Source organism: Notamacropus eugenii, chromosome 2 (genome assembly GCF_028372415.1).
Source record: "Notamacropus eugenii isolate mMacEug1 chromosome 2, mMacEug1.pri_v2, whole genome shotgun sequence".
Classification (NCBI taxonomy): Eukaryota; Metazoa; Chordata; class Mammalia; order Diprotodontia; family Macropodidae; genus Notamacropus; species Notamacropus eugenii.
This window is the reverse complement of record NC_092873.1, coordinates 48,692,355-48,705,076: the sequence shown is the minus strand read 5'-3', so window position 1 is coordinate 48,705,076 and position 12,722 is coordinate 48,692,355. Positions and strand designations below refer to the sequence as shown.

Sequence of the window (12,722 nt, the reverse complement as noted above, 5' to 3'; positions counted from 1 at the left end):
ATCACCAAGTATTTGTTAAACACCTACTGTGTGCCAGGCACTCTGCTAGGCATAATACAAAAAATAGAGCAACCCCTACTCACAAGGTGTTTATATCCTAATAGGGAAGATGTCAAATAGGAAATGACTACAGACACACAGAGTAACTAAATGCAGAGAAGCTTAGGAGGAAGGGGAACTGAGAAAAGCTTTATGCATCTAATGGTCTCTGAACTAAACCTTAGAGAAAGAGAGAGACTCTGGGAGACAGAAGTAAAGATGGCATGGCTCCAGTGACCAGCTCACAGGGTATAGGAAAGTGAGGAGTGGTCAGTGATGCTGGAACGGTAGTTTGGGGCCAGGTGGTGAAGGGCTTTAAAAGTTAAGCACAGAAATTAATATTTTATCCAAGAGGCCCAAATAGGGAGTCACTGGAGTTGAGTGAGGAGGGGCAAATCACATGGTCATGTCTGCCCTTAAGGAAGATTACCTTGGCCAGAGTGTATCAGCTAGACTGGAGACAGAGGCTGGAGAAAGGAAGACCAGTTAAGAGGATGTTGTAATAATCTAGGTGAAAGGTGATGAGGACCTGAATTAAAGAGATGTGAAGGCAGAAATAACAAGTTTCAGCTCCTGATGGGATGTGTGAGGTGAGGGAGAATGAGGAGTCAAGGCTAATGCCTGCACTGGAAGGCTGGTGGTGCCTTTGACAAAATGAGGAAGTTTGGAAAGGGGGAGGGTTTACACAAACTCAGATTTAGACATGTTAAGTGTAAAAAGCCTCCAAAATATGTCCAACATACAAATCAGTGATCCCACACTAAAATTTGGAGAAGAGACTAGGACTAGAGCTTAGAGTAGGAAAAACTAGCAAACTGGCCTTTGGGAATTTGTGATAGGGTCGTTCATTTTGTGGATGGAAAAAGGAAGATAATAGTGGTATGAGAAAGAGAAGCAGAAAGATTTGTACGTGGCTGTGGAAGCTGGGTTGGTGGAAGCTGTTCAGGTGTACATTTCCAGGAGATTTAAGAATGAGGACCCTGAGCCATTTGTGGGTAATTTGTCTGGACCTAGATACCAGAGAAGGTTGGGGTCAGCCCTAGTGTGAGCCTGAATTTTTAAAAATTTGGAAGAGACTGAGAAGTAAAGCAGGTAGGCCCAAAATGGCACCTTGTGGGTAAGTTGCCAATCTCTTCAGAGAATGTAAGAATAATTATGACAAGTCTTTAAAGATGTTCTCTGTCTGCTGGACACAGTCCTGAGACTCCAAGTAAGTTCCACATGGGAAAAGAATGTGCTGAGGAGGGCAGAAATGGAGCCAGGGTGTAATGTGTGGGCTCTTACCTGAAAAGAGGGGGGGAATCCATGAACTTTTTAAAAAATATCTTTTGGTGTGTTTCAGTATAATTGGTTTCTTTTTATAATCCTGTGTACTTTATGTATTTAAAAAACATGTTTCTGCAAAGGGATCCATAACTTTCTCCAGATGGATAAAGGGATCCATGACTCATCAAGGCTAAGGACCTCAGGTGTTGTGGGGTCCACATCACCCAAGGGCTACAAACCATTTTTCAGCATGGACCCATTGCTTCAACCTCTTCAAAGCCTATCCAAAGCTTGAGAGAAACTAAGGGCTTCTAGTTTTTAGGTTAAATAGGAACTCCTTAATTCTTAAAAATGTATCCATTTTTCAGCCAGATTCCAATAGACTAGTGACTTCAACTGCATCTTTATTTAATAAAGAGCCTATAAGGTTTTGAGGGTCATCATTTTCAGCTTAATTTAGTAAACACGTCATGAATGCCTGCTATGTACCGAGCTCTTGAGGCACGGCTGGTGAGATGGGATAGGATACACAAATGAAGGAAACAATCTCTACCCTCAGAGCTGACAATCCAGTGGGAGAAAGAAGATGCAAACACAAATACCTACGACTCAAAAGAGAACTTATGTTTATAGAAAAAGACCATAGGTTTAGAGGTGGAGGAGACTTCAAAAGCCAGCTCGTCCAGACTCCACAGATAAGGGATCTGAGGCCAGGGTGGAACTGACATGTCCAAGGTGACACAAGCAGAGAGGAGATATAAGGTCCAAAGGACTGAGAGACGCCCCTTTTAGCCGGGAAGAGCAGGGAAGAGCCTGGAGTGGGTAATGCTTGAGCCAGACCTTGAAGGATGGGGAAAATTTCAGCATGTAGCCATGGCAAGGAATGAGAAGAATGTTTCTCTTCCCTTTGGGACATGAGGGACAGAGATGAAGCTCCGATTTCCCTTTATTCTGGACTGATGTTAGATGTTAATGATCACATGTTACACTTTTTGTGACACACATCCTCTCGTGTACAATTTGCTGTACTTAGGATATAACCTGAAATTTTACTTTTTACTCCAAGTCCTTAGGATAATTTGTCTCCCTGACGATTGACCCCAAAGGGGGTAAGGGAAAAGAAGCTTTCAGGTAGGGAAGGGTCTTTTGCAATTGAAGAATTATTATGTATTTCCATAACAACTGTAACTTCTGAAAAGTGATTTCCTATGTTTGAATCAAGTTAATACATTTTAGAAAAATTCAGGGAAGGTGGATTTCTAGACTTCTGTAAATGTATTTTCTTTCCTTCTTCCCTCCACACCCTATGGTCAAGTTTTGAACCTAAGGCAGCTGTCACATGGTTCCAAAGGGTAATTTGTACCCAGGGTTGACTTTAGATAAAAGTCACACCCTGGGTAAAATTTATGTTTTTCCACTCTGAAGTTTCCCTCACCAAAATAGGGTTGAATTTGCTAGCCAAGACCCCAGAGCCTTGCTAGATCCTTAGACATATTATATATTTGCTATTTACCGAGTTGCCACCAAGTGAACATTGGTGCCCATTAGGGTAACCTAGGCTTCGTGGTCCAGCTTATCCTAAAAATAATTAACTGAGAGGTAGTCACTTTCTAGTATCACTAACCCTAAAACCCAGACTTTTGAGGAAGCAGCTCCCATTAGCAGCATGTACTCCAGCAACATGATTAACTCAGACCAGCATTATGATCAGGATCGCTCCTACTACCCACAGGTTTACACAGGTCAGCAGGATTCCATTAGGGGTCCATACTCTCCCCCAATCACCTGGGCCAGTGCCTAAAGCACCAAACCAGAGAAAAGCACAGAAACTCCTAATGTGAATGTAGAATTGGAGCATCCTTTGTAATGCTTTAGGACTACAGATACCACATTATAATAACTCTTTGGCAAACCTGGAAAGGAATCACTCATGACAGCAGAGCCCCCTATTCTAGGTTATATAGAGAGATCTGTTGCTTCTGGGTGGGGTCAAAGCTATCTGCAGCTGTGAGGTGTGGTTCTATGATGGAATGCTTGAAGCCTAGGATTTCAGTGAGCTATCTAACAGCTGTCACTTCTGAAAATTCTGGGGTATTAACAAGAGTTATAAGAAATCTGAGCATATGACCCAACAAGCATTGCTTTGTTTTTCTATTTTAAAAAAAAAAACCCTCTTTATTAAAATAGCAATAAGATTTAGCTCTATTTGAGGTGGATATAGATACCAGTAACAAAATTTAAAAGAAATAGAATGCCTAGGCACAATATGGTGCCGTGCTGACTATGAATTCTACCCATTAATTTTGTCCCAAATACATCTTGACTTTCAATAAGTCTTTCAAGAAATATTGGCTTTAGCTCAGAGTTTCCAGACATTAAAAAATAGCCTCCAGTCAGCCTCCACAAGCTACTTTCAGCTCTGGCTGCTGATACAGTGAAAAGCGAATTGGGCTTGGAATCAAAAAGAATCTGAATTTGAATCCAGTCTCTGAACCTTATTTGCTCTTTGGCCAAGGACAAGAAACTGAATTTCAGTTTCCTTATCAGTAAAATCAGTAAAAAAAAAAAAATCTCTAGTACCTCTCTCATCGGTTGTGATGAGGATATAAGGAGATCATAACCATAACGTGCTTCACAAATTTTAAATAAGTTAATAGTCATCTCCATTTTACCAATAGGGAAATTCTTTCACAAGTGAGGAAACTGAGACTGAAAGGGATTCAATGGCATGCCCACAGTCATGTGACTAGTAAGGATTTGAACTTAGAACTTCCTGACTCCAAGTCCAGGAACCCCATCTACTAGGCCACTTACCTTTCTCTTCCCCCACCCTTTCACTGATCAGGTCTAGAATCCAGCCTCTCCCAGAACTATTCTGTTCTTTTACCTGAATGGTCAGAACTGGGCTCCAGCTCCCAAGCTTGTGGCTTCTTTCTTCTCTCTCTCTCTCTCTCTCTCTCTCTCTCTCTCTCTCTCTCTCTGTCACTTTCTCTCCTCTCTCTCTCTGTCACTTTCTCTCCTCTCTCTCTCTCTCTCTGTCACTTTCTCTCCTCTCTTTCTGTCACTTTCTCTTCTCTCTCTTTCTTTCTCCGTCTCTCCCTCTTTCTCTCTGTCTCTCTCTCCTCTCTCTGTCTCTGTCTCTGTCTCTGTCTCTCTCTGTCTCTCTCTCTCTCTCCTCTCTCTCACATCTCCAAAGCACTTAAAGGAAAAATAAAATGGAGATTTTCCCCCCTTTGTCTGGAAAAGGTGTACTTTCATTCCGGTAGCATCTGTGGCTATTGCTACAATTACATGCTTCCTCTGCCTTTTTTTGTTTCCCCCTCCTCATGACAGCTTCATTTACCTTGAAAGGGATTTCTTTAGTCAAATTTTCTGTCCCATAAACTGGCTTATTATCCATGTCCTGCTTTGCCCTCTTTTTAAAATATAATTTTAAATGTTATATCCTACTTTGCCCCTTTTTTAAATTTAATTTTAAATTCCATATCCTGCTTTGCCCTCTTTTAACATTTTAATTTTAAATTGTGAATATCTTTTTTTTTAACATCAGTTTTATTTCCAAATATATCCTGCCCTCCCCTGCCCATCCAGCCATTCCCACTTAACAAAGAAGAAAAAAGAAAGAAAAGAAAAGAGCAGCTGAGCATAACTGAACCAGCGCATCAACTAAGTCTGATGGTTTATGCTGTGTTCCACATCCATAATTCCCCACCACCTTTACAAGGCAGGGAGGGAGGTCGGGTGTCTCTTCTCTTCTGAGATAACATCTGTACCTTGATTAGCACATTTATGCTGGTGGAAACATTGTATCCAATGTTTTCCTGGTTCTGTTTATTTCAGTCTGTGTCAGTTCATATGAGTCTTTCCATGCTTCTCTGGATTCATCATTTGTTACAGTATAGCCCTATTTCATTAAATTCATGGACCACAACTAGCATAACCATCCCCCAACCAGTTACCCCTCTTTAAAAAAAATCCCCCCTGAACATTCTTTAACACATTTTGAAGAGAACAATTTAAAAACACTTTACTACTCATTGGTCTCCTCCCACCCTCCCCTGCAGTTCTATTTATGCATCTCTGCAGGACCCTCTGATCCTTCCAGCTCATGAGCCTGCCTGTGATTGGGGCTTCAAGTAAAAGAGAAGGCGGGAGGAGGGTGTGCCCCCAGCCATCTCTGATATCATTATCTTCCCAATCAGGGCTACGCCCCACCATCCTCAACTCTCTCAACATATAAATCATTCAAGGATTTATTCTACACTCCCTTCAGGTACCTATTTATATTTTTTGACCCATATAGCCTTCTGACCCCATTTCTGTAACTGAGTGGGAGGCACGTAGCTGGAGAGTCTCTCCCCATCAATCCCAGCTGCCAAGGCTGGAAAGTGACCTGATAGCTACTAAATAATGAAGGACCCAGAGACCAGGTCAGACAAGGATCTGTTAGAGGAATTGGAGATGTTAAGCATGGAAGAGAAGTAGGCTCCAGGAGGGAGACCAGAGCTGACTTCTGGTGTTTGAAGGACTGTCATAATTAAGAGGGAGATGGTTTGTTCTAATGAGCCCTAGAGGGCAATGGGGAGATGTGGCAGAGGGGCAGATTTAAACTGATGTTGAGGGGGGAGGCAAAAATATTTCCTAACATTTAGATCAGCCCAGAAGTGGAATGGGCTGCCTTGGGAGGTGTGAGTTAGTGAAGAATCCATAAATGGACCAGGGGACTGCTTGTCAAGGGTCATATGAGCAGCATTTGGGGTCCTTTTCTAGCCTAGAAATAACCCAGCTTTGCACCTGGATAAGAATAATTAAATGTAACATGACAGGAAGTGAACTCTAGCCCTCCCCAGGGGCAGTCTTGCAGCACACCAGAGTTTCTGGCTCTCCCCCAACCCTCCCGCCTCCCTCCCCTCCATGGGGCAGTGCCCTGGGTCTCCCTGCCTTATCCCCACCAGTGAATTGCCCTGAGTAACAGAATTGTCTCTGCGTTGATAACAAAAGAGACACCTCCTCATTCTAACTTCCAACTCTGTCCTGGTATCCAGGACAGGGGCAGAAATGAGACCAGAGGGGAGGAGATCTGGACTCTAACCTCAAGTTCTTTTGCTCTGCAGACCTTTTGCTGAAATATGTGGAGAAACCAAGCAGCCGGGTGAGTTGGTGAATAATGACCTTCCTTGGTCATCTTGTGGGACCTGGTTGGGGTCAGTGCAAAAGGGGCCTGATGACCTCAACACCTTTCAGGGAAGCCCCTAAAACATGGAGGTCAAGAAGGAAGCCTCAGCTCTCCCCATTGCCCAACATGCACCCAGCAGAGCCTATCTCTGGTTCCTTTATAGAAGAGTCAGAAGCCCTGGCTTCGAATCCCATGCTTGCCCGTTGATAAGCAGCGTGACCCTGGGCAACTCCCTTCCCTTCTCTGGGTCATCATAGGATCAAATAAACCTGAAAGGTCATCTGTTCCAACCTCCTCATTTTACAAATGAGTACATGGAGGCCCAGTGAGGCTGATCAACTTGCCTCAAGAATCTGAGTCACTCCAGGACTCTTAAATGAGGGAGTTGGGCTAGGGGTCTCTGAGGTCCTATTGAGCTCAGACATTCTGTGGTTGTATTTTGTGTTCCTAGTGAAAGACAGTGGCATCCCCAAACGAAAGCGGAAGCGAGTCTCCGAAGGGAACTCTGTCTCTTCCTCCTCCTCTTCCTCTTCCTCGTCATCATCCAATCTGGAGTCCACGGCCTCGACCAATCAGATTTCACTTGTGGTAAAGCCTACACAGTTCTCAGCCTGATCTTTCCTTTGCTTTATCCTGGGGGGTGGGGAGAAAGGCCTGTCCATGGCCACAGGCACCTTTTTTGTAACCCAGGCTAGGGGCAGAGGGGAGGGCTGTGACCTGAGTATATACTCTTCCATCAAAACCAAGGACATGACTAGAAGTCCATTGAGCTGGGGTAAAAACAGTTAAGAAGGGATGGAACTGGTCCCATTGGTATAGGGGATGGAATGATCACCTGTGCAATACCAAGGGGGATTGTCCAAGAGGACATTCCAGCCCCAAGAGAGTCCAGCCTTTGTCCCAGCAGGAGTCCTAGGAGAGGGATGCCACATTGCCAGGACCACCCAGGGATAATTGGGAGGAACAGACTGCTTACTCCTATAAAAGCTGGTGAAATGCCATGAGATAGGGGGACACTGGGAAGGAAGCATGACCCCCTTATGCCCCAAAAACCCCAGATGTGGTAGGGTAGTGCAATGGAAAGAGCATCTACTCTGCAGTCTGAGAACCTGGGTTCAAATCCCAGCTCTGTCATTTACTGTCTATATAATCTTGGACAGGGAGTAGCTAGGTAGTGCAGTGGATAGAGCACCAGTGCAGGAGTCAGGAGGATCTGAGTTCAAATCTCACCTCAGACACTTGACACTCACTAGCTATGTGACCTTGGGCAAGTCACTTAACCCCAGTTCCCTCATCCTGGGTCATCTCCAGTCATCCTGATGAATATCTGGTCACTGGATTCAGATGGCTCTGGAGGAGAAGTGAAGCTGGTGACCTGTACAGCCCTCTCTCCCTCAAAACAAAGTTAAGTGCAAGTCATGTCATTATTTCTCTGATGGCATGGTCTTCTTCAACAACAAAGGACAAACACACACAATCTTGGACAAATCACTTAACCTCTTGGAGCCTCAGTTTCCTCATCTATAAAATGAGGGGGTTGGACTCTAAGGCCTCCAAAGTCCCTTCCTACTGCAAGGAAGTACTGTTCTTGCTCCTACTTCCTATCCTGTGTTGACAGCCTGGCACAGAGCCCCAGTGGCACCAACCTAGTTTTAGGATGGCATGAAATTTTCTTGGCAGTTTTGAGATAAATCTTATACTCTCCCCCTCTCCCTTCTCAGACAGAATCTATCTTTGATGGATAACCCTGTGCATTTCCAGATTGCTTTTTACTTTTCAGATTACTTTTCCAAATATTATCCTGTTGGCTCCCACTCGTGGCCCCTGGGACAGACAGCTGAGTAAAAAGTGAGGCCTAGAGAGGGAAAATAATTCCCCCCAAGTCCTCTGCCCCTTCCCCTACTGATCGTGTTCCCTCCTGTTCCAAGAGACAAGCAGAAAAGTGTGGAAACTGAAGGAAAAGGAGGTACTGGCTCATTTATGCCATGGGGACATTGGTTGGCAGCTGTTCCCCACCCCCAGCAAAGATAAACTATTAATCAACAAACATTTATGAAGCACCTACTATACGCAAGGCATGGTGCTGTGTGCTGGGGACATAAAGACCAAAAGAAAATATAGCTCTTGCCCTCAAGAATTTACATTCTAGAGGGAGGTGACAGGCCCCTTCTGAGAGCCATCGAGCTAAGAATTCCTTCAGACTTCTTTAATAATTAAATTTGGAAGTCATTTTTCCTTACAAGCACCAAGATAGGGAAGTTATTTTTTATAGTTTCACTAAAGTCTTTAGGATTTCTTCATCCATAGGATCCCAGACTTTAAGCAGGGGGAACTTCAAGGTTATCTATCCAACCCCCTCCTCTAACATTTGAGGGACCTGAGGTCAAGAGAAATGAAATGACTTGTCCAAGGTCACATGCAGCTATCAAATTACAGATGGAATAAAACTCTGGCTCCTTTGATACCAAATCCAGCTCTTTCAATTTGCACCCCTCCTGCGTCCTCTTACCATTGAATTGTGCCTCCCTATAAACACCGGAGATCATGCCTTTGATACAGCCTTGCAGATAAGCAAGAAAAAAGTCTACTAGCCTGTGGAAAATATGGGTCGTGCCCAGTACAGGCCACCAGGCCCCTGGACCTGCCATGAACTCAGATTGTGAATCTCTCCAGGACACAATCGCTAGTATTGAGAGGATTTTCAGGGATATTTTTGTTATTCTAGAAATCAAGGTTTTATATATCCATGGCATGGCTTCTCTTCAGCCAGGTGTTCCCTCTGTGTCCCAATAGTCATGTCTAAGTCCCCCAAGCAGAGGTGACAGCAATCAGCAGGGGATGTCTTTTTGTAATACTTTACATCCTAACGTGGAATTTTTCTCTCTCACTCTCCTCTAATTCTTGTTCTCTCATTCTCTCTCATTCCCTATCTCTCTCTTTCTCTTTCTCTTTCCCTCCTTCCTTTCTTCCTTCCTCTTTCTCCTTTCTCCTCTCTCACTCATTCTTACTCTCTCATTCTCTTTCATCTTTTTCTCCCTTCTCCCTCCTTTCTTTTTCTTCCTTTATGTCTCTCTCCTTCCTCTGACTCTCTCTCTCTGTGTTTCTCTCTTTCCCTCAACGTCTCTGTCTTTGTCTCTCTTTGTCTCCTCTCTGTCTCCCTCTCTCTCTCGCTCTCTGTCACTTTCTCTCCTCTCTTTGTCTCTGTCTCTCTCTCTCCTTTCTCGGTCTCTCTTCTCTCTGTCTCCCTTTCTTTCCCTTCTCTGCCTTTCTCCTGTCTCCCATTCTCTGTCACTTTCTCTCCTCTCCTCTGTCTCTGTCTCTCTCCCTGTCTCTCTCCTTTTCCCCACCCTTCAGCAGTGGCCAATGTACATGCTGGACTATGGTGGTCTGAACGTGCACATTCCAGGACCCATTAACTACTAGACCTCAACGCTGACTCAGAACCTCAGACAGAAAGAATAAATACGTGTAATTTATGTAAAAAGTGTATATCCGGATATGTATCGATGCCTTTTAGTTTTTCCAATGATTTTTACACTATATTCCTGCCTTTTTAAATAAAAAGAAAGTGTTGCCTTGCTCCTTGATGTGCTCCTGTTATTTGAGGGGTGGGGCTGGAAGGTCAGAGTTCCCACCCAGGACCAGCACCGCCTCATGGCTCATGGCAGCCACCCCTTTATCGGGCCTGGTTTTCTTCTTGCCCTTCTGAGATCTATCATGGTATCTCTTGCACAGTAGGCTCTTGGTAAATGCCAACTAAGCTATGTTGGGTTGCAGGGCCTGCTATGGGCTGCTGGGTCCAGGAGCGACCATTCAGAGGACTGACACTTTAGAGCCACAGGAGACTTCAGGGGCAATGGAGTCCAATTCTTTCCATTCAGAGATAAGAAACTAAGGGAGTTTCTTAGGGCCCCACTAATTTTAAGTGATAATGAATAAATGAATGAATGAATGAGCATTAATTTAGTACTTGCTTTATGCCCAGGCCTAGGGACACAAACCCACAAGTAAAGATAGTCCCTGGTCTCAAGGAACCTCACATTCAAATCAGGAGTGATAACACCTCTAGGAAGGGCAGATGGCAAAGCCATGGGGTCAGCAGGAGAGCAGAGGGCAAGGCCCAGTAATAACCCAGATCCTTCCAATCCTGTGTTACTTTTCCTCTTCCACACTCCCTCAAGGGGCATTTGGCCCAACCCTTTCACTTACAGAGGAGAGAACAAAGTCCCAGAAAGGAGAATGAATTTGCCCAAGACAACCCAACAAATGAGTGATGGAGCCAGGATTCAGGCCTATGGATCTCATTCTCTCTGCCATAACACAGTCCAATTCACTTCTATGTAACACTAAGTAACTACCATGTGCAAGATTTTCCATTAAGCTGCTTATACTGGGGTGGGATGGTGGGATATGACAAGGAGAAAGATAGCTATGGACCCTGCCTGCACAGGGCTTATAGTGTAGTCGAGGAAGCAGTGGAGGAGGGCAAAACATTGACACGGCTCAGTAGGGTTATTGATTTAGAGGTGAAAGACCTCAGAATTCATCAAGTCCCCCCCTCATTTTACAGGTGGTAAAAGTGAGGTACAGAGGGGCAAAGTGATTTGCCCAGGGTCACACAGCTAGGCAGGACCGAACCCCTTCTGCTGCTTCCCAAGATGGAAACTAAAAATACCCTTAAGGTTTGGAAGTGGACAGTGGACAATGATCACATCCGGAATGGGTGACTGAATGGATCATAGAGGACTTCATGAAGGCGACAGCGACCAAGCTGGTCCTTGAAGGTTAGGATTTCTACAAGGACAGATGAAGGGAGTCAGGGCCCAATTCCTCCTCATTTATGGTGGGAAGTCAGACACTGCCAGAACGTCCCTAGAGTCCCCTAAGTCTCCCTGTGTGGGCATGAGTTAGTCTGGGGCCCTAGACCAAGACGTTTTTAACCTTTTTTGTCTCATGGACCCCTTTGACAGGCCAGTGACACCTGTGAACCAAACCTTAGAATAATGTTGTGAATAATTGAAAGAAATGCTAGATTTGAGTTAGAGATGAGCGAAAATAAAGAAGCCATTTTTCTCCCTGTCCAAGTTCAGATAGCCCCAGAAATCCATCGGCAATCTCCCTGAGGAGTGTGCAGCCTCCAGGTTTAGAATCCCTGATGGGGAAGGACTGCATAAGTGTGCCCTGCATGACCCTCATGCTGGACTTGAGATTTTTGCTGTGTTGCCCCCATATTCCCCCACTCTTTACCAGTCTACATTAAGGGTGAGGAGAAAACACATGCCTGCCCTCCAGATCCTTCCAGGCCCTGGAGGGGCTTGGGAGTATGGTTTTGGAGCAGTCCATCCATTTCCTCCTGAGGAGGAAAACAGAAAGGCAATCCTTGCCCTCAAGACTCTTACACTCCAACTGGAGAAAACAACATATAGAAGGAAGCTGAAAAGGTGGAGGTGGGAGGTAGGGAGGTAGGTACCCAGCAAGACGGGACTGTGCAGCACAGCCTGGTGAAAGCAAGACATGGCTGTTCAGGGTACATTGAGGGAGGAACAGGCCAAAAAGAGGGAGGGACCACTTCCCCATCCCCAGAGCAGAAAGTCCTTCGGAGCTGAAGTCCAGACCTGAAATGACCTTCCAGAATGACCAGGGTTCTGGAGCATGATGGGAAGGTACAGAGTGTAGCCCGGTAAGAAAAGGAAGCATTCACAGGACAAATTCTTCCCATGAGAAGGGTTACCCAGCCTATATTCTGGGACAGGAAAAGGATGAGAGCACTGTTCTTTTCAAATCAGCAGCTGCCAGAACTAGCTCTGAATGGTTCTGGAGAGCCTTTTCTTAAGTTTTCAGTGTGAGCACTTAAAATCTCAGCTGCAAATCAGGGCTTTACTTATTGTTTTGTTGATGACCTAGACTTTTACAGGTGTTAATAATCCAGATTAAACTGAAAAGTGTGTGCAAATATTTCCTTTCCCCCTTGTTAAACATTTACCAAGTCACCCCTGTATTGCTGATAAACATTACTTGAGCTCAGTAGGAAGGCAGCAGAAGACTCAGGGAATTAAGTCATCACCAGAGTAGAGGTTAAATAATGATAATAACTGACATTTATATAACCCTTTAAGTTTCACATTGTGCTTTCTATCCATTACCTCCTTTGAGCCTTACAAGTCCTCTGGTTCAAATCCGAGCTCAGACCCTCAGTAGCTGTGGGCCTTGGGTAAGTCTTATCTGTTCAGTCTTCAGCATC

The 12,722-nt window shown here is 44.6% G+C and overlaps 1 protein-coding gene across 5 annotated transcripts in view; it reads left to right on the top strand.

Moving 5' to 3' along the window:
• GTF2IRD1 (GTF2I repeat domain containing 1) overlaps positions 1-10,061 on the top strand; it is a 220,665-nt gene extending 210,604 nt beyond the window's left edge. For 3 of the 5 annotated variants that reach the window (XM_072640170.1, XM_072640171.1, XM_072640168.1), the window contains 3 exons: positions 6,420-6,457; positions 6,933-7,069; positions 9,836-10,061. In XM_072640170.1, coding sequence (XP_072496271.1) covers positions 6,420-6,457; positions 6,933-7,069; positions 9,836-9,904 — 244 coding nt within the window. In that variant the 3' untranslated portion in view covers positions 9,905-10,061. Of the gene's footprint in view, positions 1-5,507; positions 5,579-6,419; positions 6,458-6,932; positions 7,070-9,835 lie in introns of those variants that run through there. The other 2 variants (XM_072640169.1, XM_072640172.1) reach the window with 2 other exon arrangements.
• The last annotated feature ends 2,661 nt before the right edge of the window (positions 10,062-12,722 follow it).